This window comes from Salvelinus alpinus, chromosome 23 (genome assembly GCF_045679555.1).
Source record: "Salvelinus alpinus chromosome 23, SLU_Salpinus.1, whole genome shotgun sequence".
Lineage (NCBI taxonomy): Eukaryota > Metazoa > Chordata > Actinopteri > Salmoniformes > Salmonidae > Salvelinus > Salvelinus alpinus.
This window is the reverse complement of record NC_092108.1, coordinates 33,764,100-33,790,799: the sequence shown is the minus strand read 5'-3', so window position 1 is coordinate 33,790,799 and position 26,700 is coordinate 33,764,100. Positions and strand designations below refer to the sequence as shown.

At 42.3% G+C, this 26,700-nt stretch overlaps 2 protein-coding genes across 5 annotated transcripts in view; both read left to right on the top strand.

Moving 5' to 3' along the window:
• LOC139550839 (extended synaptotagmin-2-like) overlaps nucleotides 1–3,211 on the top strand; it is a 55,121-nt gene extending 51,910 nt beyond the window's left edge. For both annotated transcript variants that reach the window (XM_071362038.1, XM_071362039.1), the window contains exons 19-23: nucleotides 180–275; nucleotides 1,423–1,554; nucleotides 1,667–1,772; nucleotides 1,920–1,969; nucleotides 2,152–3,211. In XM_071362038.1, the coding sequence (XP_071218139.1) occupies nucleotides 180–275; nucleotides 1,423–1,554; nucleotides 1,667–1,772; nucleotides 1,920–1,969; nucleotides 2,152–2,200 (433 nt within the window). In that variant the 3' untranslated portion in view covers nucleotides 2,201–3,211. The remainder of the gene's footprint in view (nucleotides 1–179; nucleotides 276–1,422; nucleotides 1,555–1,666; nucleotides 1,773–1,919; nucleotides 1,970–2,151) is intronic.
• A 9,880-nt stretch (nucleotides 3,212–13,091) lies between these two features.
• LOC139550838 (receptor-type tyrosine-protein phosphatase N2-like) overlaps nucleotides 13,092–26,700 on the top strand; it is a 144,659-nt gene continuing 131,050 nt past the window's right edge. For 2 of the 3 annotated variants that reach the window (XM_071362035.1, XM_071362034.1), the window contains exons 1-2: nucleotides 13,092–13,290; nucleotides 26,136–26,186. In XM_071362035.1, coding sequence (XP_071218136.1) covers nucleotides 13,215–13,290; nucleotides 26,136–26,186 — 127 coding nt within the window. In that variant the 5' untranslated portion in view covers nucleotides 13,092–13,214. Of the gene's footprint in view, nucleotides 13,291–13,723; nucleotides 13,797–26,135; nucleotides 26,187–26,700 lie in introns of all 3 variants that reach the window. The other variant, XM_071362036.1, reaches the window with a different exon arrangement.

Sequence of the window (26,700 nt, the reverse complement as noted above, 5' to 3'; positions counted from 1 at the left end):
CAATGTAAGTGTCTTAATGTGTTTGGACCCCAGGGAGAGTAGCAGCAGCTAATAGGGATCCCTAATAAAATACAAAATACTAGTGACATTGACTAACCTGCAGATTATATTACAGACCTAATGTGAATGATTGTTTTGTTACAGAACAATGTGACTAATGTGTGTGTCTCTGTCTACAGTGGCTCAGCCGGTCATTTGCCCCTGGGTGAGGTGCAATTGACTGTCAGACACAGCCCTCAGAGGAACAAGCTCATTGTGGTTTTGCATGCCTGCCGGTAAGAGACATGGCGGGAGACTTAGGCCCCACGTCCCAAAGGCCATTTAGGATGCATCCATACTGTAGCTTCCACATGTTATTCTATACACTAACTATTGGAGAATGTATCATATTCTGTTATCAGCTTAATCCATCATTTTTATTCAATGTACAGCCTTTTTCTTTGACCAAAGACTTGATGCGCAATAATATAATCATTTTTTAATCATTTTATTTTAACCCGTTACACTCGTGGGAATTGGCCTGTATGGATAGGGCTAAATGTAAATGTTTTTTACAGACAATATGAAAAGCGTAAGCATGGTAGCAATTGAAAGGGAACGGTTTGGAGATGATGAGAAAATTATTAGACCAAAGTTGAGGACCCAACAGTTCACCTGACACAAAACTGAATCCAAACATAAAATCAACCGTGTAATGTGCATGTTACATTTATTGTACTTTTCACCTCGTGTTGATAACGAAATCTGAATATATAGCCTCCCTAAGTAATTTCAATGCACTTTTATGACTCAAAGAAGAGTCATCAACTATAAGGTGCTATTTTTTAGCTGTCCTAGCTTTGCCATTGAGGAATTAGAGCAAGGACACTTGTTTTTGTTTGGAACACAACCCTGCATCCCCTCCAACCCACAATTACTGTTGTTTACACAATCAAAAAATTGACCATTATAAATTGCAATATGGGTCAGGTGGGCATGATTTGAAAGCTTGTTCTATTGCCAACATGACTAGCTAAGTTATAAAATACGATCTTTCAGTGTTTGACTTTCACAAGGCAATTCAGAGAAAAATATTGTAATTATTTTGTGTGCATAGAAAGGAGACATAAGTGCATTCAGGTGTGCCGCGTTGAATTTTCTTGACAATAGATAAACAGGCTCATTCTGTTAAGAACAACCCAGGATTTCACGCCATACAGTGCTGTGAAGTGCAGAGCCTGAGCTCTGACATGTATAGTATGTTACTGTACAGCCACTGCGTTCCAATTTAGGCGCTTATCAGTGCGCAAATCTGTCATTTTCAACTTGTATACGAGTACGAGTGTAAAGGGCTACCCCAAATGATGTGATACAGTGTGTTCTTTTTTTTTTATCTATCTCTCTACCTCCACTCTCTGTCTTTCTCTCTCCCACTCTCCACAGAAACCTGATTGCGTTCACAGATCATGGGTCGGATCCGTATGTGCGGCTCTATCTTCTACCTGACAAGCGAAGGTCTGGGAGGAGGAAAACCCACACGCACAAGAAGGACCTGAACCCTTTTTACGATGAGATGTAAGTTTCAACATTCCTCTTTGTTCCTCTTACCATCAAACATCAGTGGATTTACTGGTAGTCTACTGGTAGTCATTGTATAGTTGAATTGTTTGTGTGCATGTGTTGTCAGATTTGAGTTCAGTGTGCCGGTCGTGGAGTTGCACAAGAGGACTTTGGATGTGGCGGTAAAGAACGGGGGAAATATCTTCTCCAAACACAAAGGGCTGCTGGGGAAGGTGAGACTGGACCTCTCCTCCTACTGCAGAACTGTGTCTATCCATGCATGCCCCTTCTGTTATTAGATGACATACAGTAACTGTGAATGCACATTATTACCTGTCCTAAGCTCACTTTTCCTCCTTCATATCGTGTCATCTTGACAGGTGCTGGTGGATTTGACTCACGAGGATATCGTCAAGGGATGGACACAATGGTCAGTGAAATACTTTATTCCTTTTTTTTAGTCCAGTCGTGTTCACTTGTTTACACACACATTTAAGAACTTTCATCATAAGATCTAAATATCAAGGAATCGAGCATAGAATAAGACTGAGTGTTTGTTATTCCAGATTTGTATTTTGTTTTTTACAATGTGTCTCCTGTCGTTGCTACTAGGTATGAGTTGAGTGAGGATGGTCTGAAAAAAACTCTCCAGCAGCTATAGACTACACTGTGAGAGGTAGAGGAGGACCTAACCAAGTCTTCACCAACGTGGCATTGCCACCAGGGCACTACTGTATGTGTCAAGCATAGTCTATAGAGTAGTGCTGTTTTAGGATAAGTTTAGCTTTTTGGATAACAATTACATAGTTAGGTGTGAAATTATCCTAGATCAGCACTCCTACTCGGAGACGCTTGGCATATACGGCCCCTTTTTCATACAATTGCTTTTAAACCCATGGACAACTTTTGGGGGGTTTTCCCTTTTTTAAATTATGGTTTATTTACATGACCTGCAATTGTAAAAAATATATATATTTTGATGTTCATTTATTCACATCAGTTGCATCATTATCTCTCCCCACTTCGAAATGATCTTGTGCAATAGTAAGAAAGGGAGTATGTGTTCAAACAAATTCTACATTTTTTAAATCCATATTTTAAAATAAAACGATTGAGGACCTGTAACAAAATATATATTTTCTTGCTACGGCTGTTACAGCAGGTTTTGCTGCCTTGTTTTATGTGGGGAATGTACAACATATGAATATGTAAATATGTACAATGACAATGACTAAAGCGAAGGTTTATTATAATGTTAGTAGTGGAGGGTTTTGCTTGGTCACAATGACAATTTTATTTTATAATTCAACAAACTACATGCAAACTATATCAGAGATAGGTTGAACTACGGCCGTCTATCCTCTAAGGGAAATAGTACACCATGTATAGTACTTCACCACCAAAGAGACAATAAAAGGAAATAGTTTTCTGTGGGGTTTTAACTAAACCAAATATCTTTGCACACTATTCGTTAATGCATGTTTAAAACCTTTCAAAGCATCAGCATAGGGTTAACAGTAATAATAACAGAACTTGGCTTAGTTAACCTCACAGTCATATTCCAGCCTTCTTCAAATAATTGTGGCTCATGATAATTGATTTCCCAACTCTGAAATCACGACAGATGAAATATATGTATCATGGTTGTTGTCAATAAATGCACCAGTCTTAATGTTTTTGTTCCACGAACACATTTCAGCATGCACATCTTATTCAATATTTCTCTTTACTGCAATCGCTTGCAAAAAACACATGATGATGTTTTGGTTTACGTTATGGGTATTCACCTTTATTGGTTATTGATTATGTCACTTGTACCTAGATATCTGTAACACATGTAAACACACTGTTATGACTTTATTGATCTGGTTACCATAGTAATGATGCATCATAATGGAAAGCATTTTAGATCGTACCATGTTTAAGCTGTAACATAGTGGCTTGTTGCCTAATGTATCAGTTCTGATGTGTTCTCATATTTCTGCAACCGCTGTCCTTAATTTGAAGTAGTTGTATGCGTACCTACAGGTAACTGCCAAAATAAAGAAAACGCCAACATAAAGTGTCTTAATCAGGCGTTGGGCACCACGACCCAGAACAGCTTCAATGCACCTTGGAGGGATGCGACACCATTCTTCCATGGGAGAATTCCATAATTTGGTGTTTTGTTGATGGTGGTGGAGAACACTCAGAATCACCCATAAGTGTACACTTGGGTTGAGATCTGGTGAGTGAGAGACACACACACACACACACACACAGGGGTGGACTGGGAAGTAAATTAAGCCCAGGCATTTTAGCCACACCATCCTACATCCCTGTGTCAGCGTGTCTCTGTTTTTATTTCTCCTAGCTCTATTGCACTTGACTCTGCTGCTGCTAAGGCTAGCATCACTGGGACCAGAAGACCAGGCGGCCACACCGCCTGTGCTGAGCACAGCAACATCCTAGTTGTGAATGAATAAAAACACATTTGTCAGGCAAAGACAATTGCTGAATAAATGTCCAATAGATGACCATTGACTCATAATACCTAGGGCCCTGTGTTTTGGCAGAACATGCAACATTACTTGGATTTTAACCTTTATTTTAAGCCTTTTCCAGAAATGATCATTAAAACATAAATTAAAGCAATTGTCTGAAGATGGTGCTGGACCATCTGAAATTATTAATAAGCTTTAAATAAAGGTTAAAATCCAGGTCATGGCCTCCCAAGTGGTGCAGTGGTCTAAGGCACTGCATTGCAGAGCTAACTGTGCCACCAGGCTCTGTCGCAGCCGGTCGTGACCGGGAGACCCATGTGGCGGCGCACAATTGGCCCAGCGTCTTCCGGGTTAGGGGAGGGTTTTGCCGTCAGGGATGTTCTTGTCCCATCGCGCACTAGCGACTCCTGTGACGGGCCGGTCGTAATGCACGCTGACACGGTCGCCAGGTGTATGGTGTTTCCTCCGTCACTTTGGTGCGGCTGGCTTCCGGGTTAAGCGGGAATTGTGTCAAGAAGCAGTGTCCGTAAGGCAGTTGCAGCGATGGGACAAAACTTGAACTACCAATTGGATACAACGAAATTGGGGAGAAAAGGGGTAAAAATAAAAAATCCAGGTCATGTGACATGATGAACCAAAACACAGGGCCCTATCTAACATTAAGAGCACCTTCCTAATATTGAGTTGCACTCCCCCGCCCCCTTCACTTTTGCCCTCAGCACAGCCTCAATTTGTTGGGGCATGGATTAAGGTGTTAAGCGTTCGGTAGGGATTCTGGCTGTTGTTGACTCCAATGCTTCCCACAGTCATGTCAAGCTGGCTTGATGTCCTTTGGGTGGTGGACAATTATTGATGCATACGGGAAACTGTTGTGCTTGAAAACCCAGCAGTGCTGCATTTTTTGACACAAACCCGTGCCAGGCACCTGCTATCATACCTTGCTCAAAGGCACTTACAGTTAATGTCGGAAGTTTACATACACCTTATCCAATTACATTTAAACTCAGTTTTCACAATTCCTGACATTTAATCCTAGTAAAAACTCCCTGTCTTAGGTCAGCTAGGATCAAAACTTTATTTTAATGTGAAATGACAGAATAATAGTAGAGCGAAATATTTATTTCAGCTTTTATTTCTTTCATCACATTCCCGGTGGTTTAGAAGTTTACATCCACTCAAATAGTATTTGGTAGCATTGCTTTTAAATTGTTTAACTTGGGTCAAATGTTTCGGGTGGCCTTCCACAAGCTTCCCACAATAAGTTGGGTGAATTTTGGCCCATTCCTGCTGACAGAGCTGGTGTAACTGAGTCAGGTTTGTAGGCCTCCTTGTTTGCACACACTTTTTCAGTTCTGCCCACACATTTTCTATAGGATAGAGGTCAGGGCTTTGTGATGGCCACTCCAATACCTTGACTGTGTTGTCCTTAAGCCATTTTGACACAACTTTGGAAGTATGCTTGGGGTCATTGTCCATTTGGAAGACCCATTTGCGACCAAGCTTTAACTTCCTGACTGATGTCTTGAGATGTTGCTTCAATATATCCAAATAATTTTCCATCCTCATGATACCATCTATTTTGTGTAGTGCACCAGTCCCTCCTGCAGCAAAGCACCCCCATAACATGATGCTGCCACCCCCGTGCTTCACGGTTGGGATGGTGTTCTTCGGCTTGCAAGCCTCCCCCTTTTTCCTCCAAACATAACGACGATCATTATTGCCAAAAAATTATGTTTGTTTCATCAGACCAGAGGACATTTCTCCAAAAAGTATGATATTTGTCCCCATGTGCAGTTGCAAGCTGTAGTCTGGCTTTTTTATGGTGTTTTTGGAGCAGTGGCTTCTTCCTTACTGAGCGGCCTTTCAGGTTATGTCGATTATAGGACTCGTTTTACTGTGGATATAGATACTTTTGTACCTGTTTCCTCCAGCATCTTCACAAGGCCCTTTGCTGTTGTTCTGGGATTGATTTGCACTTTTTGCACCAAAGTACATTCATCTTTAGGAGACAGAACTCGTCTCCTTCCTGAGTGGTATGACGGCTGCGTGGTCCCATGGTGATTATACTTGCGTGCTATTGTTTGTACAGATGAACGTGGTACCTTCAGGCGTTTTGGAAATAGCTCTCAGGAATAAACCAGACTTGTGGAGGTCTACAACTTTTTTCTGAAGTCTTGACTGATTTCTTTTGATTTTCCCATGATGTCAAGCAAAGATGCACTGAGTTTGAAGGTAGGCCTCAAAATACATCCGCAGGTACACCTCCAATTGACTCAAATTATGTAAATTAGCCTATCAGAAGCTTCTAAAGCCATGACATAATTTTCTGGATTTTTCCAAGCTGTTTAAAGGCACCGTCAACTTAGTGTATGTAAACGTCTGACCCACTGGAATTGTGATACAGTGAATTATAAGTGAAATAATCTGTCTGTAAACAATTGTTGGAAAGATTACTTGTCATGCACAAAGTAGATGTCCTAACCGACTTGCCAAAACTATAATTTGTTAACAAGAAATTTGCGGAGTGGTTGAAAAACAAGTTTTAATGACTTCAACTGTAAGTATTTTGTCTTGCCCAATCATCCTCTGAATGGCACACAATCCATATCTCAATTCTTTCAAGGCTTAAAAATCCTTCTCCCCTTCATCTACATTTACATTTTAGTCATGTAGCATACACTCTTATCCCGAGCGACTTACAGTAGTGAGTGCATACATTTTAATACTGGCACTGCTACTACAACCCTGGCACTAGCACCATGCTCTACCAACTGGGCTACACGTGACTGAGCTACACTGATTGATGTGGATTTAATAACTGACATCAATAGGGGATCATAGCTTTCACTTGGATTCACATGGTCAGTCTGTCATGGAAAGAGTTCCTAATATTTTGTACACTCAGTGTATATACATAATATAGAGCCTAACTATTAAGAAACTGGCAGTACATCGGTGTGTATATAGCTATGTTTCCATCCAATTGGCGATGGATTTTCATGCAAATATTTAAAAATCCGCATAAAAACAATGAGCATTTTCCCACCAGAGATATTTCCATCATATTGACTTGTTGCAGATAAAATACATTTTTGCTGTTAAATTCCCATGTACCGAAATATAAATTACAAGTGAAATGGGTTTCCATCGCATTTTCAACTTATGGGTTTCTCACAAAAAAAATTGCATTAGTGCCTTCAAAGTATTCATACCCCTTGATTTACAGTATTCCACATTTTGTTGTGTTACAGCCTGAATTCAAAATGTATTATTATTCATTTTTTACCCATCTACACACAATACCCCGTAATGACAAAGTGAAAGCATGCAACAACAAAAAAAAGCACATTTATTGAAAATTAAATACAGAAATAACACATTCACTTGTCTTCACACCCATCTACACACAATACCCTATAATGACAGTGAAAACATGCTTACTTTTTTTGTGTGCAAATGTATTAAATGAAATACAGAAATATCTAATTCGCATAAGTATTCACACCCCTGAATCAGTACTTAGCACCTTTGGCAATGATTACAGATGTGAGAATTTCTGTGTAAGTCTCTAAGAGCTTTCCACACCTGAATTTTGCAACATTTGCCCATTATTCTTTTCAAAATTCTTCAAGCTCTGTCAAATTGGTTGTTGATCATTGCTAGACAACCATTTTCAGCTCTAGCCATAGATTTTCAAGTAGATTTATGGCAAAACTAACTCAACCACTCAACTCCAATGTAGATTTGGCCTTGTGTTTTAGGTTATTGTCCTGCTGAAAGGTGAATTCTGTACCAGGTTTTCCTCTAGGATTTTGCCTGTGCTTAGCTACATTTCTTTTTATCCTGATAAACTCTCCAGTCCTTAATTATTACAAGCATACCCATAACATGATGCAGCCACCACTATGCTTTAAAATATGGAGAGGGTATTCAGTAATGTGTTGTATTGGATTTGCCCCAAACATAACACTTTCTATTGAAGACAAAAATGTAATTGCTTTGCCACATTTCTTGCAGTATTACTTTAGTGCCTTGTTGCATGTTTTGTAATATTGTTATTCTGCAGAGGCTTCCTTTTCACCCTGTCAATTAGGTTAGTATTGTGGAGTAACTACAATGTTGTTGATCTGTCCTCAGTTCTCCTATCACAATCATTAAACTCTGTAACTGTTTAAAGTCACCATTGGCGTCAAGGTGAAATCCCTGAGCGGTTTCCTTCCTCTCCGGCCATTAAGTTAGGAAGGACACCTGTATCTTTGTAGTGACTGGGTGTATTTATACACCATCCAAAGCGTAATTGACCACTTAACCATGCTCAAAAGGATGATCCCTGTCTGATTTTTTTTTTTACCCATCTACCAATAAGTGCCCTTCTTTATGAGGTATTGGAAAACCTCCCTGGTCTTTGTGGTTGAATCTATGTGTAGAATTCGCTGCGTGACTGAGAGACCATACAAATTGTATGTGTGTGGTACAGAGATGAGGTAGTCATTAAAAATCATGTTAAACACTATATTTGCACACAGAGTGAGTCCATGTAATTTATGTAATTTATTAAGCACTTTTTACTCCCAAACTTATTTAAGCTTGAAAACGTATTGACTCAAGATATTACAGCTCTTATTTTTTTATTCATTCGTAAATATGACTAAAAACATTTCACGTTGATGTTAAGCTCATCACCTTGCACTTTCACCACCCTATGAAGTTCATCATCATTTATTTAATCTGGAGCCTAATAAACTGTATGCTTTTCCTGACTAGTCATAGTGGGAGGACCACACAACATGTCATCGCGTGACTCCAAGTTTACTTCCAATTGATGGTTATTCTGTGCTCATTAAAGCATTTCCACTGACATTTCTGGCATAATTAATTTTACCACCACAAAAAGATCCCACCTTGTCTATCGTATTATGTTTTGTCGACATTTGAAAAGTTTACCTATATTGTTCTGTTTCGGGCCTCTCCCCCCACTCTCCCTCCCCCCGGGTTATCAGAATGTGTACTCAAAGCATGTGCGGACCACCTGGCAAGTGTTTTCACTGACATTTTCAACCTCTCCCTGACCGAGTCTGTAATACCTACATGTTTCGAACAGACATTGTCCCTATGCACAAAAAAGCGAAGGTAACCTGCCTAAATGATTACCGCCCAGTAGCACTCATGTTGGTAGCCATGAAGTGCTTTGAAAGGCTGGTCATGGCTCACATCAACAGCATCATGCTGGAAACCCTAGACCCACTCCAATGTTATTGTTACTTTTTATTATTTTTTACTTGAGTTTATTTAGTAAATATTTTCATTACTGTTCTTAAACTGCGCTGTTGGTTAAGGGCTTGTAAGTAAACATTTCACGGTAAGGTCTACACTTGTTATATTCGGCGCATGTGACAAATAAACTTTGATTTAATTTGAATTCGCATACCGCCCCAACAGATCCACAGATGACGCAATCTCAATCGCACTCCACACTGCCCTTTCCCACCTGGACAAAACGAACACCAATGTGAGAATGCTGTTCATTGACTACAGCTCAGCGTTCAACACCACAGAACCCACAAAGCTCATCACTAAGCTAAGAACCCTGGGACTTAATACTTCCGTCTGCAACTGGATCCTGGACTTCCTGATGGGCCGCCCCCAGGTGGTAAGGGTAGGCAACAACACATCTGCCACGCTGATCCTCAACACAGTGGCCCCTCAAGGGTGCATGCTTAGTCCTCTCCTGTACTCCCTGTTCACCCACGACTGTGTGGCCAAGCATGACTCCAACACCATCATTAAGTTTGCTGACGACACAACAGTGGTAGGCCTGATCAGCGACAACGATGAGACAGCCTATAGGGAGGAGGTCAGAGTGCCAGGACAACAACCTCTCCCTCATTGTGAGCAAGACAAAGGAGCTGATCATGGACTATAGGAAAAGGAGGGCCGAACAGGCTCCCATTAACATCGACGGGGCTGAAGTGGAGTGGGTCGAGAGTTTCAAGTTCCTTGGTGTCCACATCACCAACACACTATCATGGTCCAAACACACCAAGACAGTCGTGAAGAGGGCACAACAACACCTTTTCCCCCTCAGGAGACTGAAAAGATTTGGCATGGGTCCCCTGATCCTGAAAAGGTTCTACAGCTGCACCATCGAGAGCATCCTGACCGGTTGCATCACTGCCTGGTATAGCAACTGCTCGGCATCTGACCGTAAGGCACTACAGAGGGTAGTGCGTACGGCCCAGTACATCACTGGGGCCAAGCTTCCTGCCATCCAGGACCTATATACTAGGCGGTGTCAGAGGAAGGCCCCCAATTGTTTTTAAGACTGCACCTGTTGTATTTGGCGCAAGTGACAAATAAAATTTGATTTGATTTGATTTCTCGATACCTAAGCCTAGCATCACTGAGACCACACTGTCTGTGCTGAGCCCAGCAACATCCTAGTTATGAATGAATAAACACATATATTAGACAAAGAAGAAAATCACTGAATAAATGCCTTATATTAGCATTGGCTTATAATACCTTATAACAGCCTAACTACTTATATTACAAATTAGTGCCTGTCACATGTGCGTGTGTCGTCATTACCATTACCATTTGTATTACCTTGGTTTACTTTTATTTATCTGGTCATTAGTTTCAGAGAGAGAGAGAGATGTCAGTCAATTCAAACCACATTACCGTTCTCAATTGCCACCTTTCTCAGCTGTCTCTTCAAAGTCTGTACATTAGGTCTTCTACATATTAAAGGTTCTCCATCTGAAGATGATAACACCAAAGCAGGATGCTGCAATAACAGATGTGATTATGTATTATTGCATGAGAGAGAGAACCTGTGCCACAGAATGATGTGGAGAGAGCGAGAGAGAGCGATGGAATATGAGAGATGGAATGAGAGAGAGAGAGAGAGAGAGATGGAATGAGAGAGAGATAATTAATGTGGTCACTGCACGACAGGGGAGGTAGAAACAGAGATGCACTTTCTCCTTTACTGTGATAAATATTCCTCACCAAGAGACTCATTATTCACAGAAATGTCTACATTTATTCCAAATTTTAACTTATTAAACCCAGAGGAAAAACTAAAAATACTCATGGGCGAAGGAGCAATGGCTCCTCTTGCAGCCAAATATGTATTTGCCTGCCATAGCCTGAGAGACACTGAATAATAACATCTATATAGTAAGCAGTAACTTACTTATTATTACTATTATTGTTATTACTGTTATTGTTATTACTATTATTATTGTTGTTTATCATTCCAAGTAGTAATGGTATGGGTGGTAATGGTAATGATAGCAGTTTAATGATGGTGGTGGTGGTAGTAGTGGTAATGATGATAGTAGTTGTAGTACCGGTGTGGTGAAGATGACCGTTATTTAGTTATAAGTTAGTTATAGTTTCATTTTTTTTATTACATTACATTCGATTATTGACTGTTACCATTTTATTGTTACTATTTTTATATTTAATTTTTTATTATTATTTACTGCCATTCTATATTATTATTTGTCATTGTTTATAATTTTATTACAATGTATATTGTATACATTGTTGCTTTGGCAATATTGACACAATGTTTTTCATGCCAATAAAGCAGCTTGAATTTGAATTTGAGAGAGAGAGAGAGAGAGAGATGGAATGAGAGAGAGAGAGAGAGAGAGATGGAATGAGAGAGAGAGAGATGGAATGAGAGAGAGAGAGAGAGAGAGAGATGGAATGAGAGAGTGATTCATGCTAGAAAGGTAGATCTAATGTCTGGGATTTCCTGGAACAAATGCTGTCAGTTGGGATTTTCTTTAAATGTCCTCATAGTATACATGCAGTAGGCCTACTGTTATTACTTCCTAAATGATAACAGAAGGCATATATTGGCATTTCATTTGGCACATTCATTCTGCTGTTCATTGCTTTTCAAGGCTTAAAAATCCTCCTTTAACCTGTCTCCTCCCCTTCATTTACACGGATTGAAGTAGATTTAACAAGTGACATCAATAAGGAATTATAGTATTCAGACCCCTTGACTTTTTCCACATTTTGTTAAGTTAAAGCCATTTTCTAAAATTTATTAAATAGTGTTTCCCCCTCATCAATCTACATACAAATCCCATAATGACAAAGCAAAAACTGGATTTAGAAGTTTTAGCAAATGTATTAAAAATAAAAAACTGAAATATCATATTTACGTAAGTATTCAGATCCTTTATCAGTACTTTGTTGACGCACCTTTGGCAGCGATTACAGCCTCGAGTCTTCTTGGGTATGACGCTACACATCCCATCAGCATGAGGCTGCCACCACCATACCAGGTTTCCTCCAGGCATTCAGGCCAAAGAGTTCAATCGTGGTTTCATCAGACCCAAGAATCTTGCTTCTCATGGTCTGAGTCCTTTAGGTGCCTTTTGCCAAACTCCAATCGGGCTGTCATGTGCCTTTTACTGAGGAGGGGTTTCCGTCTGGCCACTCTATCTTAAAGGCCTGTTTTTTGGACTGCTGCGGAGATGGTTGTCCTTCTGGAGCTCTGCCAGAGTGACCATTGGGTTCTTGGTCACCTCTCTGACCAAAACCCTTCTCCCCGATTGCTCAGTTTGGCCGGGTGGCCAGCTCTAGGAAGCGTCTTCGTGGTTCCAAACTTCTTCCACAGGTGGACCCCAATCAAGTTGTAGAAACATCTCAAGGATGATCAATGGAAACAGGATGCACCTGAGCTCAATGTTGAGTCTCATAGCAAAGGGTCTGAATACTTATGTAAATAAAATATTTTTTATTTTTTATAAATTTGCAAAACATCTAAAAACCTGTTTTTGCTTCTTCATTATGAGGTATTGTGTGTAGATTAATGTGGAAACATTCATTTCATACATTTTAGAATAAGGCTGTAACGTAACAAAATGTAGGAAAAGTCAAGAGGTCTGAATACTTTCATGGAAAGAGCAGGTGTTCTTAATGTTTTGCATACTCAGTGTGTATTATTGTGTGCGCTCAATGATGCGCTGGCTGCGCTCTCTGCACGTGCGCTTCTCCTTGGCGTCAGCTAGGAGGGGCCAAAGCGGTTTCTGTTGTGTTCTTAGTGCTGATCATCGTAGTGAGGCTGACTGCAGGAGCCGAGACCCAAGGAGCTACTGCCTGAAACGTCCTGCATCCTCCCCTACCTTCCAATCTCCATCTCTCTCTCTATCCTGCATGTGAAGCATGGATTCAATTTACATTTTTCTCGTTCTACTTGTTTCCCAAACCTATTTTCTAGCCTCTGCAGACTTGAAATTCGGTGAGTAGCCTACATCTATTTATCTGTGATTATGAAGGATCATAATGTTCCCACAGCTGCGAGGAGACGCACATATGGTTATTTTGGGTCCCTGTCAATATTTTATTAGGCAGTCTAGAAAGGCACTGAATAGCCTACGACTGCAGCTCTTGTTTGTAGGAAGATATAACGGCTATATCTATAATGGGGGGCAATTCGGTGTAATATAGCCTAATGACAAGAAAAATGTGCAAGAAATATAGGCTATAATGTAGGCCTATATTATTGTTTACACCTGTTGTTTACATATACGTTTTTAACATGTGCAGGCCAGCACACCTAAAGTGTTTACTACTCTTAAGTGATTACTATTTTAATAGCCACTGGGTAGCCTAACAGTTTTCTTATTGGAATAAATGCCATTATTTAGGATACAGTTTAACCTTTTTTTCAGGGAGAAATCGCAGGGAATCACTGTAGGCCATCGGGATGCGTTTGCTGTTTGATGTCGTTCTATCACTAAGATGGTGAGGGTCAGGGAAAAACCTTTTTCAATGTTGGGTGCGGGACCGAGGTAAAATTCGCTTTATATTTTATATAAGGTGGAAATTCGGTTTTCTCCTGTCAATAGCTATTGAATCAAGCATTCCATGACTTTGAAGATGCTATATTCTGAATCAGGGGTGGATGGAGAACAATCCACACTTTATTATTTATTTGTAAAAGATTTTGGATTACAATCGTCAACAGCTTTTACACAAAGTGCGCATGACTATGAAAATGATATATTCTGAATCAGGGGAGAATGGAGAAAAAACACTTTTTTTTTGTTAATTGAAATGTCAATATACATTTTATTTCTTCCGGCTTTCAATCTTCAATAGCTCTTACACGAAGTGTGCTGTGACTATGAAAATGATATATTCTGAATCAGGGGAGGACGGAGAAAAATACACGTTTTTGTTGTTGAAGTAAAAATAAAAAATAAATGAAAAGCCGTGGATTTTTCTCCATCCTCCCCTGACTCAGAATATATGATTTTCAATGTCATGTCACGCTTTGTGTAAGAGTTATTGAAGATTGAAATATTTTATTAGGTGTGGATTGTTCTCCATCCACCTATGATTCAGAATATACCATCTTCATGTTCATGCATGCTTAGCTATTGACAAGAGAGAACCGTATTTCCAGTACGAAACAAATTTTACCTCGAAGAGAGCGGGCCACTTTATTATGTAACCTTGATAAGTGGCGGCGGCAACTTGCCTGCTATGGTGACCAGGAAAATGTTAGCTATGCTGCTCATTGGGAGGAAAACCAAAACATTATTACTTCCTAAACCTTCCAAAACCTATTTGTTTGTAGCTATATCTATTATTATAAAGATAAGCATTTTAAGAAGAGAGATGAAAATCAATCACATTGTAAAACACTTCCTCCTTTTAGTATTATATATGGGTATAGATTAATTGTTATCTATATTAAATGCTTTATGTATATTAAATGCTTTACCTATATTAAACGCTATGTAATAAAATACTCATCCCATGGAAACCATATTTTTCATTTCAAACAGTATCTAATTATTATTCTGTTAGCATATTTGATAGTGATGTGGAAAAGGTCATCTAAGGCCTCTGTGTGATGATGAGTTCCGTTTACTTCAGTTTTCAGTTGTTTGCTGTTCAATGTGATGTTGTAGCCTCATAACTTTTTCTAATTACATTTGCGATAACTCCATCATTCAGGTAGAGAAGGATATGGATATGGATAGGGCATTAGCTTTGATTCCCCTGTAGCTGCTAGCTAGTATCATTTGACAACAGTAAAATCTGTTACGCTCTTGTTTTTGCTGCAACTGAGCCCTAGTATGACTATATACTAGAGCCCACGTTGCCTGTGTCAGGTTGAGTGACTGCTGTCACTGCTGTCACTGCTGTCACTGCTGTCACTAACAGCTGGTGAAGCTTCATTCACTGACTGCAACCCCAATCACCTGTGTCACCTGTGTGCCATCTTTTAGTTCACATGAACTTCAGTGTAGGCTTCAGATAGTATCCCTCTGTTTCCGCCATGTTTTCTTCAGTTTCATGCCAAGTGAACACGACCTTGCTGTAAGAACACAGTCACCTTGTTCTTGCTGTGCTGCTACACACAATGTTATCTCACTGTGTTGTGTTCACTTCCTCTGAGGCCAGACAGACGACTCAATTTGAAGGCAGCTAGCTATGGGATCAGAGAGGAAAGAACGAAGAGTTATTTACAAGCTCTTGTGTTTATTTTTGGAAGCTTGGCCTCGACTAGCTGAGTCACTTTTACTTCCTGTGTCAGTTGATCAAAAGCATTTCTTCATTGGCTGTAGTGTCACATATGTGTGGCTGCTGATTCACAATCAGATGAAGAGGCCTAGTGGCGAACTAAAGAGCCACATTGCACTTAAGTTGGCGTGTTGCTTTTTTAAGTAATTCGTTTTTTCCTGGGTTGGTTGCTCAAGTTGAAAGCATACTTGGATCAATTCCCCAACGACAGCAGGGAGAAAGAAGAGGCAGCGTTATCATCCCCACTGTGTCCATAGTGACTGGGAACAAACAGCCTATAGAGATTGAACTTGTCTGATAATTTACAGGATTAAACTGGGAGGTGAAAAACAATAAAGTTGACAGTGTGTAACTTTCAAAGTGTCAATTTAGAGGAGAGCACAGATAGTGGTTTGGAATTGCAGTCCCAATATTTGCTTCATTGTTTGTGGACGGCGCCAGAACTACCCTGGAAATAACAGTTTCCATCAGGTGTGCTCACACACAGCTCCTTAAATTGATAGTAATCTCTCTGTGTTTGTGCTGCCTGACTAACTGCCCCCTGTAACACCATGTTACTCTCATCCCCTCCTCTCACTTCCTGAGACTGACTGCCTGACTCAAAGCTCCAGCATTGATCCACCAGACTGAAGCATGGACACGATACGCAAAGCTTCACTCAATCCTCTGAAGCCTCAGCCAAAGCCTGTATTCAATGTTCACTGCTCTTGCTATACACCACTACTCTAGCAGGTCTATTGCAATAGGTAAGGGCATTTTCATATTGCTCAGATTGTTCTGCAGCTTCGGTATTTCATGAGGAGAGGCTGTTGACATGTTGTGACGGGGTCATGTCAGGCTATATCCTCCTGTCCATGTAGTTTCCCTGTATACACTGCAGCCAGGTGATGTCAGCCTCGATCGTCAGTCATGCCCCAATGCAACTGAACAATCAGCATGAATTAAAGATGTTAATACCTGTTGCTATGGAAACCCGGCGCACAGGCATGTGTGAGATGACCTTTTCCGAGTGCCGGGCGGGCTAGTGATTGCAATATTTGATTTCGTTTTCGTGTTTAGTAAGTGTTTCGGGTCAGGCCGCTGGCTTACAGAGCAGAGAGATACTGACCCTCAACCAAACTATAAACCTACTGGGAGATGACTGACTGCTGGCTTTTTGAGGCTTGTTGAAGTCTAAAAGTTATTTGGGGTGACTGACTCAATTTCCATCAAGTTAAGAACTGAAGAATGTCTAACTAACTGTTACTGAGAGCAATGTGTTGTGTGACCAAGTTGAATGTAGGCTACTGTCATTCTAAAAGCATGGCTGCAGGCATCATTGGAATGTTTCCAACAGGCATGACACGAAGGTAAGACTTTTCATAAAGTAACCTCTGAACATGCCTCGTTTTAGTTTTCCGTTGCAAACCGTTTTGCTACGGTGTACCGGTGCCGTAATGAATACATCCCTGAGCTCTGTCCTTCAGTAACATCAGGTATCTGGTCAGAACATGCAGATTGTAGCGTGGGATATGGCTTGTGTCCCAAATGGCACCCTATTCGCAATGATATAGTACACTACTTTTGACCAGGGCCCACTGGGAAGTGGACTTGGACTCTTGTTTGTTAGAGAGATAACAGATTGAAATTGTTATGCTGCTTGGCAGCACTAAATCCAGGGTAACGACAGTGCTCTTTGCACACAGGGTGGAGTTGATTGAAAAATCCATTCCCATGTCCAGTTCGTATTTGTCTCATGTGCCACCCACAACCTATTTCAGACTCTGCATTCATAATGGCCATGAAACCCACAGAGTAAGGCTCAGAAGGACACAAATGACAGATCAGGTTCAAAATACCATTCAGCAGATTAAAACCCATTCAGCTGGTGATTTCAAAATGACTCAAAAATAGGATGTAACTATAGTAACACGGTATACAGTAGAGTATGACTGTCTCTGAAATATTGTACAGTAACATCTTACTGTACATCTTAAGAGCCAAAATAGGGCCATGTTGAACACAAGAGAAAATGTTAGAGGAACATGGTTTGTAAACAAGGGCACACCTTAGGGAAAAGGATGGCTACTATTATTCATTCACTTTACAATAAGGGGTGGACATGAATGACTCAAACTAAATGTCTAGTGACAAATATGGAGAAGGGTAGGGTGTTGTTCAGTGGTGTAATTTTGTAATTAATGGATCCCCATTAGCTAACGCCATAACGCTAGCTAAGGCATGGGAGCCTATCAAACCCGCTGAGGCATGGGAGCCTATCAAACCCGCTGAGGCATGGGAGCCTATCAAACCCGCTGAGGCATGGGAGCCTATCAAACCCGCTGAGGCATGGGAGCCTATCAAACCCGCTGAGGCATGGGAGCCTATCAAACCCGCTGAGGCATGGGAACCTATCAAACCCGCTGAGGCATGGGAGCCTATCAAACCCGCTGAGGCATGGGAGCCTATCAAACCCGCTGAGGCATGGGAGCCTATCAAACCCGCTGAGGCATGGGAGCCTATCAAACCCGCTGAGGCATGGGAGCCTATCAAACCCGCTGAGGCATGGGAGCCTATCAAACCCGCTGAGGCATGGGAGCCTATCAAACCCGCTGAGGCATTGGAGCCTATCAAACCCGCTGAGGCATGGGAGCCTATCAAACCCGCTGAGGCATGGGAGCCTATCAAACCCGCTGAGGCATGGGAGCCTATCAAACCCGCTGAGGCATGGGAGCCTATCAAACTTGCTGAGGCATGGGAGCCTATCAAACTTGCTGAGGCATGGGAGCCTATCAAACTTGCTGAGGCATGGGAGCCTATCAAACTTGCTGAGGCATGGAAGCCTACAAACTTGCTGAGGCATGGGAGCCTACAAACTTGCTGAGGCATGGGAGCCTACAAACTCGCTGAGGCCTCCCAGGTAGCTCCGACTCCAACAACATCTCCTCCAACACAAAATCAAACAAAAAAACACTCCCTGATGCTTCCCTTTGTTGAGTCGTCATTCTATAACGATGTACGCTGAGAGTCAGGAAGCAAGTTCAGGGAGTGAATATGTTTAATAAATAAACGCACACAACAAGAAACACGAACAGCGCACTGACATGACACAGAAACAGGAACAATGACGACTGGGGAAGAAACCAAAGGGAGTGACATATAAAGGGCAGGTAATCAAGGAGGTGATGGAGTCCAGGTGAGTGTCATTATGCGCAGATGCGCGTAAAGCTGGTGACAGGCGTACGCCATAACAAGCAGCCTGGTGACCTAGAGGCCGGAGAGGGAGCACACGTGCCACTACAAAGTAGCCTATGCCTACCTGGCAGAACATATGATGATTATTTTCATCAATCCAGTGGCTACAACCAAACAGCAGTGCTAGGTGCCTGTGCACTTCAATTAAAGGGTAACTACACTCAAAAAGATTATTTTTTTCTCCCAGACTTCAAAAGTGGTCTCCTGATGTGATTTAAGTATTGTTATGGTTGCTGGCGTCTTCGTTTGACCTGCATTCAATCACCCAAGTTATCACCATGGTTAAGGCTTCCCACAGTTCCCCAGCTTTTACCCCCTGACTCTCTCTCTCCCTCTCTCTCACCTTCCTGAGTCTTATGAAGGTTGATAGTCAGTGAGTGTAGCCTACATATTGTAATCGAGGTATGTTAGGTACCGCATGATTGTAATGTGCATAATATGACATAAATGTCAGCTTTTTAAAATGTAGCCTATCTGTGTTGGTTGGATAATCAATATCATCTTTGATCTCTTGATCAGTCTTTGTATATTCTGTAAGTGTAGCCATGCTTAGGTGTGGCCAGGCTCTCTGTCTTCAACGATTATTTAAACAAACGTTATGTCAGTCACGGGACACAGACTTTATAGACAATGGACACAGTAGAGATGGGGGTTTGAGCTGAAGTTTGTCTGAAAATGTCTAGTTTGCCTGACTAGTGCTACCCAGAGTTAGTTGCTCTTTGACACTTTTCTCAAAGTTAATGGGAATAAAAGGATGAATTTCAGGAGGCAGTACTTTGATCAATAGCGGTCAGTTAGCTGGGATGAGCTCTTCAATGCTCCTTGATGATACCAATAAACAAGAGATGTTTAACTGTCTTCTACACAGAGATCTCATTTTCCAGATGGTCGAACTTGATTCATTTGCCAGTAAAGACCAAATCACAGACAGCCCGTGTGGAAAAACACCCACAGTGTTGTTATTGATTCATTTGTCAGAATTACTTATTTTTTTTATTACTGTGTTTTTAGTAGTTACATCCTTCAATGTGGTGTGGCTGTATAAAACACATATTGGTTACACTTTACTTGGTGGTGATATGTAGCATTAAAACAAACTTCAGAAATACTTTATATGCATGTCATAAAGAGGCATAACGCTCTACATATCAGCACTAAAGTGTTACCAAAGTGTTCAGGTTATAACTTAGCCTCACATTCAACTCCAGGTCTCCCTTAGTTTCCCCCAAGGTTGCTTCTATGCTCATTAGGTTGATCAGTATGCCAGCTCTCCTCCTCGTGTTAGTTTAGGTGCTGTCTTCTTCTTCTTCAGCAGCCCACTCACAGACACAGGAAGGAGCGGAGTAGAGCTGACTCCTTCGTCAGTAGCAGGCCCAAAATAAAAAGAAGTGTGAGTCTGTCTGTCTGTCTGGTGTGCATGTAGCCATACTGACTAAGAGAGTACAGTATGTGTAGCTCTTCTTAGTCATACAAGTACACCCGAAATCTCCATTCACACTCCACTTCAAAAGAGCACTATTATTCAATACTTAAATACATTTCCGTACTTTAAAAAAATTCTATTTCAAACACACATACTCTTACTTTAGTAAGTGTTGCTGGCGTGTGTGTAATGGATTCACAGCAGCACAAAGGCTGTAGAAACACCAACTACAGAAGGTAGTGACTTACTGTATGTATGATGCACATCACACGTCGTGTCTTCACTCTCCGTAATGTCAGAGTGCTAATTTGCCATACCTCCCTGCCTGGGGTGTCTTATGTGCCCTATGGAGTGTGCTACCAGTGGTGGTGGGGTGCTGCTGCAGTATGACAGCAATGAGACACATTCTGCATTGCAAATGGCACCCTAATCCCACAGGGCTCTGGTCAAAAGTAGTGCACTACATAGGGAATAGGGTGCCATTTGGGACATAGACTTAGAATGCCAGCAGCTCTACACCACAATAAACAAACAAAAATATGTGTTCAGGAAGCACTTGGGAGAAAAGCAGTCATAAAAACCTAGAGATAACAAACAAACTATTTATATCAACTCAAGAAACTGCAACATTGAGGAAAGTGGACCCATGCAGCCGCCCACATTCCATTCCCATGTCATACAGTTACTGGGCCCAGCCTGAGAGCGATGTAATACTGCAGTTCAGATTGGATTTATGAATAGGGTTAGACATGGTATCCTAGGGAAGGTAAGGGGGGTGTCAAGTTGGTTCTTGGAGAGAGAATAATTGTGCCTGTTAGGCCTACCCCTCTCCTGGCTGCATCACTATCACCTGCTTTCTCCTTTCCCCCTCTTCACTCATACCTTCTTCCCTCCTCTCCTTTCCCCCTCTCCCCTCCCATCCTCTCCCCTCCTCTCTCCTTTCCCCCTCTCCCCTCCTCTCCTTTCCCCTCTCCCCTCTCCCCTCCCATCCTCTCCTCTCCTCTCTCCTTTCCCCCTCTCCCCTCCTCTCCTTTCCCCCTCTCCTCTCTTTCCCCCTCTCCCCCCCCCCTCCTCTCCCTTCCCTCTCTCCCCTCCTCTCCTCTCCCCCTCTTCTCTCCTCTCCTTTCCCCCTCCCCCCCTTCTCCTTCACTCCACCCCTCCTTTAGATATATGACATGTGTAAAGATTTGTCTGAAACAGCCTGAAGTCAATGTGTATTGCCAGATTCCTGGTAAGCAGACATTTAAAATACTCCTCCGCTGGAGTGCTGTGCTAAATGTATACATCTCCCACTCCCACAGAACTATCCTATGCCTTGACCTCCTTCTCCCCTCTCTCTCCAGATTAAATTCTATGACTAGTGAGGTCCAGCCACCCGACAACCTGCCCACTCGACCCCATCCTCTCCTCCCTTCTGGAGACCTTCTCCCATTCCCTACTTCCCTCATCAACTCATCTATGACCACTGGCATCTATGACCACCCTCTGACTTCAAAAAGGCCGGAGTCGCTCCCCTCCTTAAGAAACTAACACTAGACTCCTCTGATGTCAAAAACTACAGACCAGTATCTCTTCTTTCTATTCTTTCTAAAACACTTGAGCGTGCTGTCTCTGACCAACTCTCTCGCCATCTCTCTAAGAACAATCATCTTGACCCTAACCTGTCAGGCTTCAAGACTGCTCTTCTCTGTGTCATGGAGGCTCTCTGCCCTGCCAAAGCTGACTCTCTCTCCTCTGTTCTCATCCTCCTAGATCTATCCACTCCCTTCAACACCGTGAACCATCAGATCCTCCTCTCCACTCTCTCAGGGCGTCTCAGGTTCTACACACTCTTGGATTGCATCCTACCTGGCAGGCCGTTCCTTCCAGGTGACATGGAGAGTATCTGTGTCTGCACCACGTACTCTCACTACCGGCCCACCACATCAAACTCAACCTCGACAAGACAGAGCTTGTCCAGGAAAGGCCTGCCCGCTCCAAGACCTCTCCATCATTGTTGACAACCCCACGGTCCCCCTCCCAGAGTGCAAAGAACCTTGGTGTGACCCTGGACTACACCCTGTCGTTCTCTGCAAACATCAAAGCAGTGACTCGCTCCTGCAGGTTGATGCTCTACAACATCCGTAGAGTACGACCCTGCCTCACACAGGAAGCAGCGCAGATCCTAATCCAGGCACTTGTCATCTCCCATCTGGTCCATTCGCAACTTGCTGTTGGCTGGGCTCCCCGCTTGTGTCATCAAACCCCTGCAACTTATCCAGAATACTGCAGTCCGCCTGGTGTTCAACCTTCCCAAGTTCTCTCATGTCACTCTGCTCCTCCACACACTCCACTGACTTCCAGTCGAAGCTCGCATCCACTACAAGACCATGGTACTTTCCTACGGAGAAGCAAGAAGAACTGCCCTTCCCTACCTTCAGGCTACGCTCAAACCCTACACCCCAACCCGAGCACTCCATTTTGCCACCTCTGGTCTCTCGGCCCTCCCACCCTTATGGGAGGGTATCACCCACTCAGCCCAGTCCAAGCTCTTCTCTGTCATGACACCAATGCTTCATTTGTAAATCGGAAGGTCCCGGAACACATAGTGAGCGCGAAAGGTGGGGGGGTTATCCGGGGGGCTCTGAGGTACAGGAACACATTGAGAAAAAAAGTATCAAACACAACGTATCAGCGCAGCAGACAGAGTAAACAGCCAAGTAGCCTACTGTCTATGGTGGTGAAACGGACAGCGCTCTCCAAGGTGCTGATTCATTCAAAGCATTTAGACGTCACTGCAGTATGCCCACATACTTGAGTATAGCTGCGGGGCTTACGCAAGTCTGAATTTCTTATAGCCTAATTTTCTAGACATCAATGTACAGCAACATTTTTAGACAACACTGCAGAACACCATCCATATACATATGCACACATACTCAGCTGTGGGGCTTACAAGACCCCAATTTCCTATCATTTTCAAGACATCAATGTAGCAGTAGAACAAATATCACAATATCGGAATATAACTTCAAATAAAATAAATCAATGTAGACTACAGCAGAACACACACATGAGAATATATAGGCCTCATGCCTTTGTGATAATATGAAGCACATTCAGATTACCTTCACAGTACAGAACAAATTTGTAAATAAAAGAAAATGTCCTACCTTAGTTTTCAAAACCTCCCACAATGACTCTCCCCATGTCAAATCCATTTAACTCCCGAGAGTCAATTTCTTGCTCAAGGCCATGAGCGGGCCTGTGGCTGTGACGTTTAGCCTCCTTCTAAGGCTGTTCTGAAGACTCTGGCTGTAGTGTCTATTTTTTTCATTTTGAGTGTTATCTATAACCTGGTTGTCTTCATTAGCCTTGTCTACAAGGCTTGCTGCCACCAAATGCACCTTGTTTCGGGCATGTTCAAAAAACGTTTAAAAAGTATTATTTTTAAATGTTACGTGTCTTTTTTGCATGTTCTACAGCTCATTTTAGAATTCTGCATGACAAGCCAGGGGTTATATGTTTGCTTGTTCTTGAACTGCAAATTGCACCTGCTCCGAGCACTTCGTCTGTGTATGTACTGCCCCCATCCCCCCCAGCTCCCTCTCCCGCTGAGTCAGACTCACTAGTAGGCCTACTATCTAGTGGAGGTGCTGGTGGTGATGCTGAACTGGCTGGATTAGTAGCGCTGCTAACTAAGACATTGCCATCAGGAACAGTTTGCCCCTCACTCCTCTCCTCCGGCACGGACAGTTCTCTGGCTCGTTCTGGGTTCGATTCACCATCCTTCTCTGGACTTTTGGACTTGAGAAATGTCACCAAACTCTATTCCCTTTTCTTATCCATTTTTATTTGGCTTCCCCACAGTTCAAATTCAGTAGGGAGATGACTAGCCTAGGCTATGTAATGTGATTACGTAGGGACCTCTTCAGTAGCTGACCACCACTACCAAGACCTGTGTCAAGATCAGTTACTTACCCCACCGGGCCTCCCCATAACCTCTATGTACAAATAAGAGAGCAGGTCTGGAATCCGTGTGGCAGGATAGGATGATTACACAAAAGGATCACAGCGCTTTTACATGATGGTGTTTCTAGGGGGCGGGAGAAATAACGAGGAGGCAACTTTGATTTAATGATGATCGCTTTCATTAGAATGCCTACAGTGTGAACAGTGAAACAATTAATAAATCATGTCCCAAGAGGTACCGGATTCATGCAAATAGGTGCCGGAACAAAGAAAGTCAAATCTGAGAGATACCGGATTCTGTTCCGGCAGGATCCAGCTTAAATTAAGCAGTGCATGGCACCCCAACGTTGGAACCAGCCTCCCCCTAAAGCTAGGACAGCAGAGTCCTTGCCCATCTTCCCGAAAACGTCTGAAACCCTACCTCCTCAAAAGGTATCTGGAAAAGAGCTTCTGCTAAATGACTTAAATGTAAATACAGAAACAGCAGCCCCCAGCAGCCTGCTCCTCTGTGTTGATGGATCACACTGGAACACTGTGGGTGTGTCCAAAATGGCACCCAATTCTCTATTTAGTGTATCACTTGTGCACTATGTAGGGAAGAGGGTGCCATTTGGGACATTTGTGTTTCCCGACTGGCCTAAATGTTAACTTAGGATAATGGCCCCATGGCTGTGCTGTTTATCTGCTGTAGCTGTAAAACGCAGTGCTGCATGACGCTGTAATCCATGACACCCAGTCGTCCACCCATGCAGGAAGGTGACTCACCACTGGGATATTATATTGTACATCTCAGCTCTTTTTCTAGACTTAGCTATCTATAGAAAGCTGAGATATACAGTACAATATGTAGGCAACTGTTGATGGGTTGTACGATTTCATGACATTATGAAGATATATGATGGTACCTTTTACCTGATTATGGAATCAAATCGTATTTGTCACTTGCGCCGAATACAACAGGTAGACTGTAGACCTTACAGTGAAATGCTGACTTACAAGCCTTTAACCAACAATGCAGTTCAAGAAATAGAGTGAAGAAAATATTTACTAAATAAACATAATAATTTTTAAATAAAAAAAGTATCACAAGAAAATGACATAACAATAACGAGGCTATAGACAGGGGTACCTGTACCGAGTCAATGTGTGGGGTTACAGGTTGGGCGAGGTCATTTGTAAAGTGACAATGCATAGACAATAAACAGCAAGTAGGAGCAGTGTAAAAACAAAGGGGGGGATCAATGTAAATAGTCCTGGTGGTCATTTGATTAATTGTTCAGCAGTCTTATGGCTTGGAGGTAGAAGCTGTTAAGGAGTCTTTTGGTCCCAGACTTGGCGCTCCGGTACCGCTTGCCATGTGATAGCAGTTTAGTCCCAGGGTCCTTAGCTTATTGATGAGCTTTGAGGGCACTATGGTGTTGAATGCTGAGCTGTAGTCAATGAACAGCATTCTCACATAGGTGTTCTTTTTGTCCAGGTGGGAAAGGGCAGTATGGAGTGCGATTGAGATTGCGTCATCTGTGGATCTGTTGGGGCGGTATGCAAATTGGAGTGGGTCTTGGGTTTCCTTCATGATGGTGTTGATGTGAGCCATGACCAGCCTTTCAAATCACTTCATGGCTCCCGACGTGAGTACTACGGGGCGGTAATCATTTAAGCAGGTTACCTTCGCTTTCTTGGTCACAAGGACTATGGTGGTCTGTTTGAAATATGTTGGTGTTACAGACTTGGTCAGGGAGAGATTGAAAATGTCAGTGAAGACCCTTGCCAGTTGGTCCACGCATGCTTTGAGTACACGTCCTGGTAATCCGTCTGGCCCCGCGGCTTTGTGAATGTTGACCTGTTTGAAGGTCTTGCTATATGCTTATTGGTTGAATTAATTTTGATTTCATATTGTGCTTTTAATGTACTTATTATATTATTTTCTCCTCTTCCAACAGGTTGTCTGTTTGAGAACGAGTTGTGCACTCCATACGAGATCTGTGTCAACGGTAAGCTATTTTCATTTCTTCAGAAATAAACCATACAGCTCTAAAATAGAGATCACAAATCAAAGCTCAAATATATTTAATCTAAATGGAAATTGTACATTCATGGCACAATATCAGAGAGAGTGTTGATGATCAATTTCTCCTCACTTCTTCTAATGAATGGTTGGTTCAGAACACAGGCATAGAATACACAGGTGGTCAGTTCTAATAACACAGGTCGGCCACAGGTCAGCCACAGGAAATAATAGCTAAGAGAACAACACAGCCAGACACAGCTTGTGAGATGGTGTCCACCTCTCTTCCTGTGTGCTCTCTTTTGGCCTCTACTCCCTCAGAAATAATTTGTTTAGGCTTCGTCCCAAATTACACTTTCTTCCCATTATAGAGCACTACGTTTGACCAGAGCCCTTTCAGCCCTGGTCAAAATATGGAATAGGGTGCCATTTGGGACTCAGCCATACTAACTTCCTGTCTGTGTGGTGGCCTTTTTCTAATTTGAAATGTGGCCTAGTCT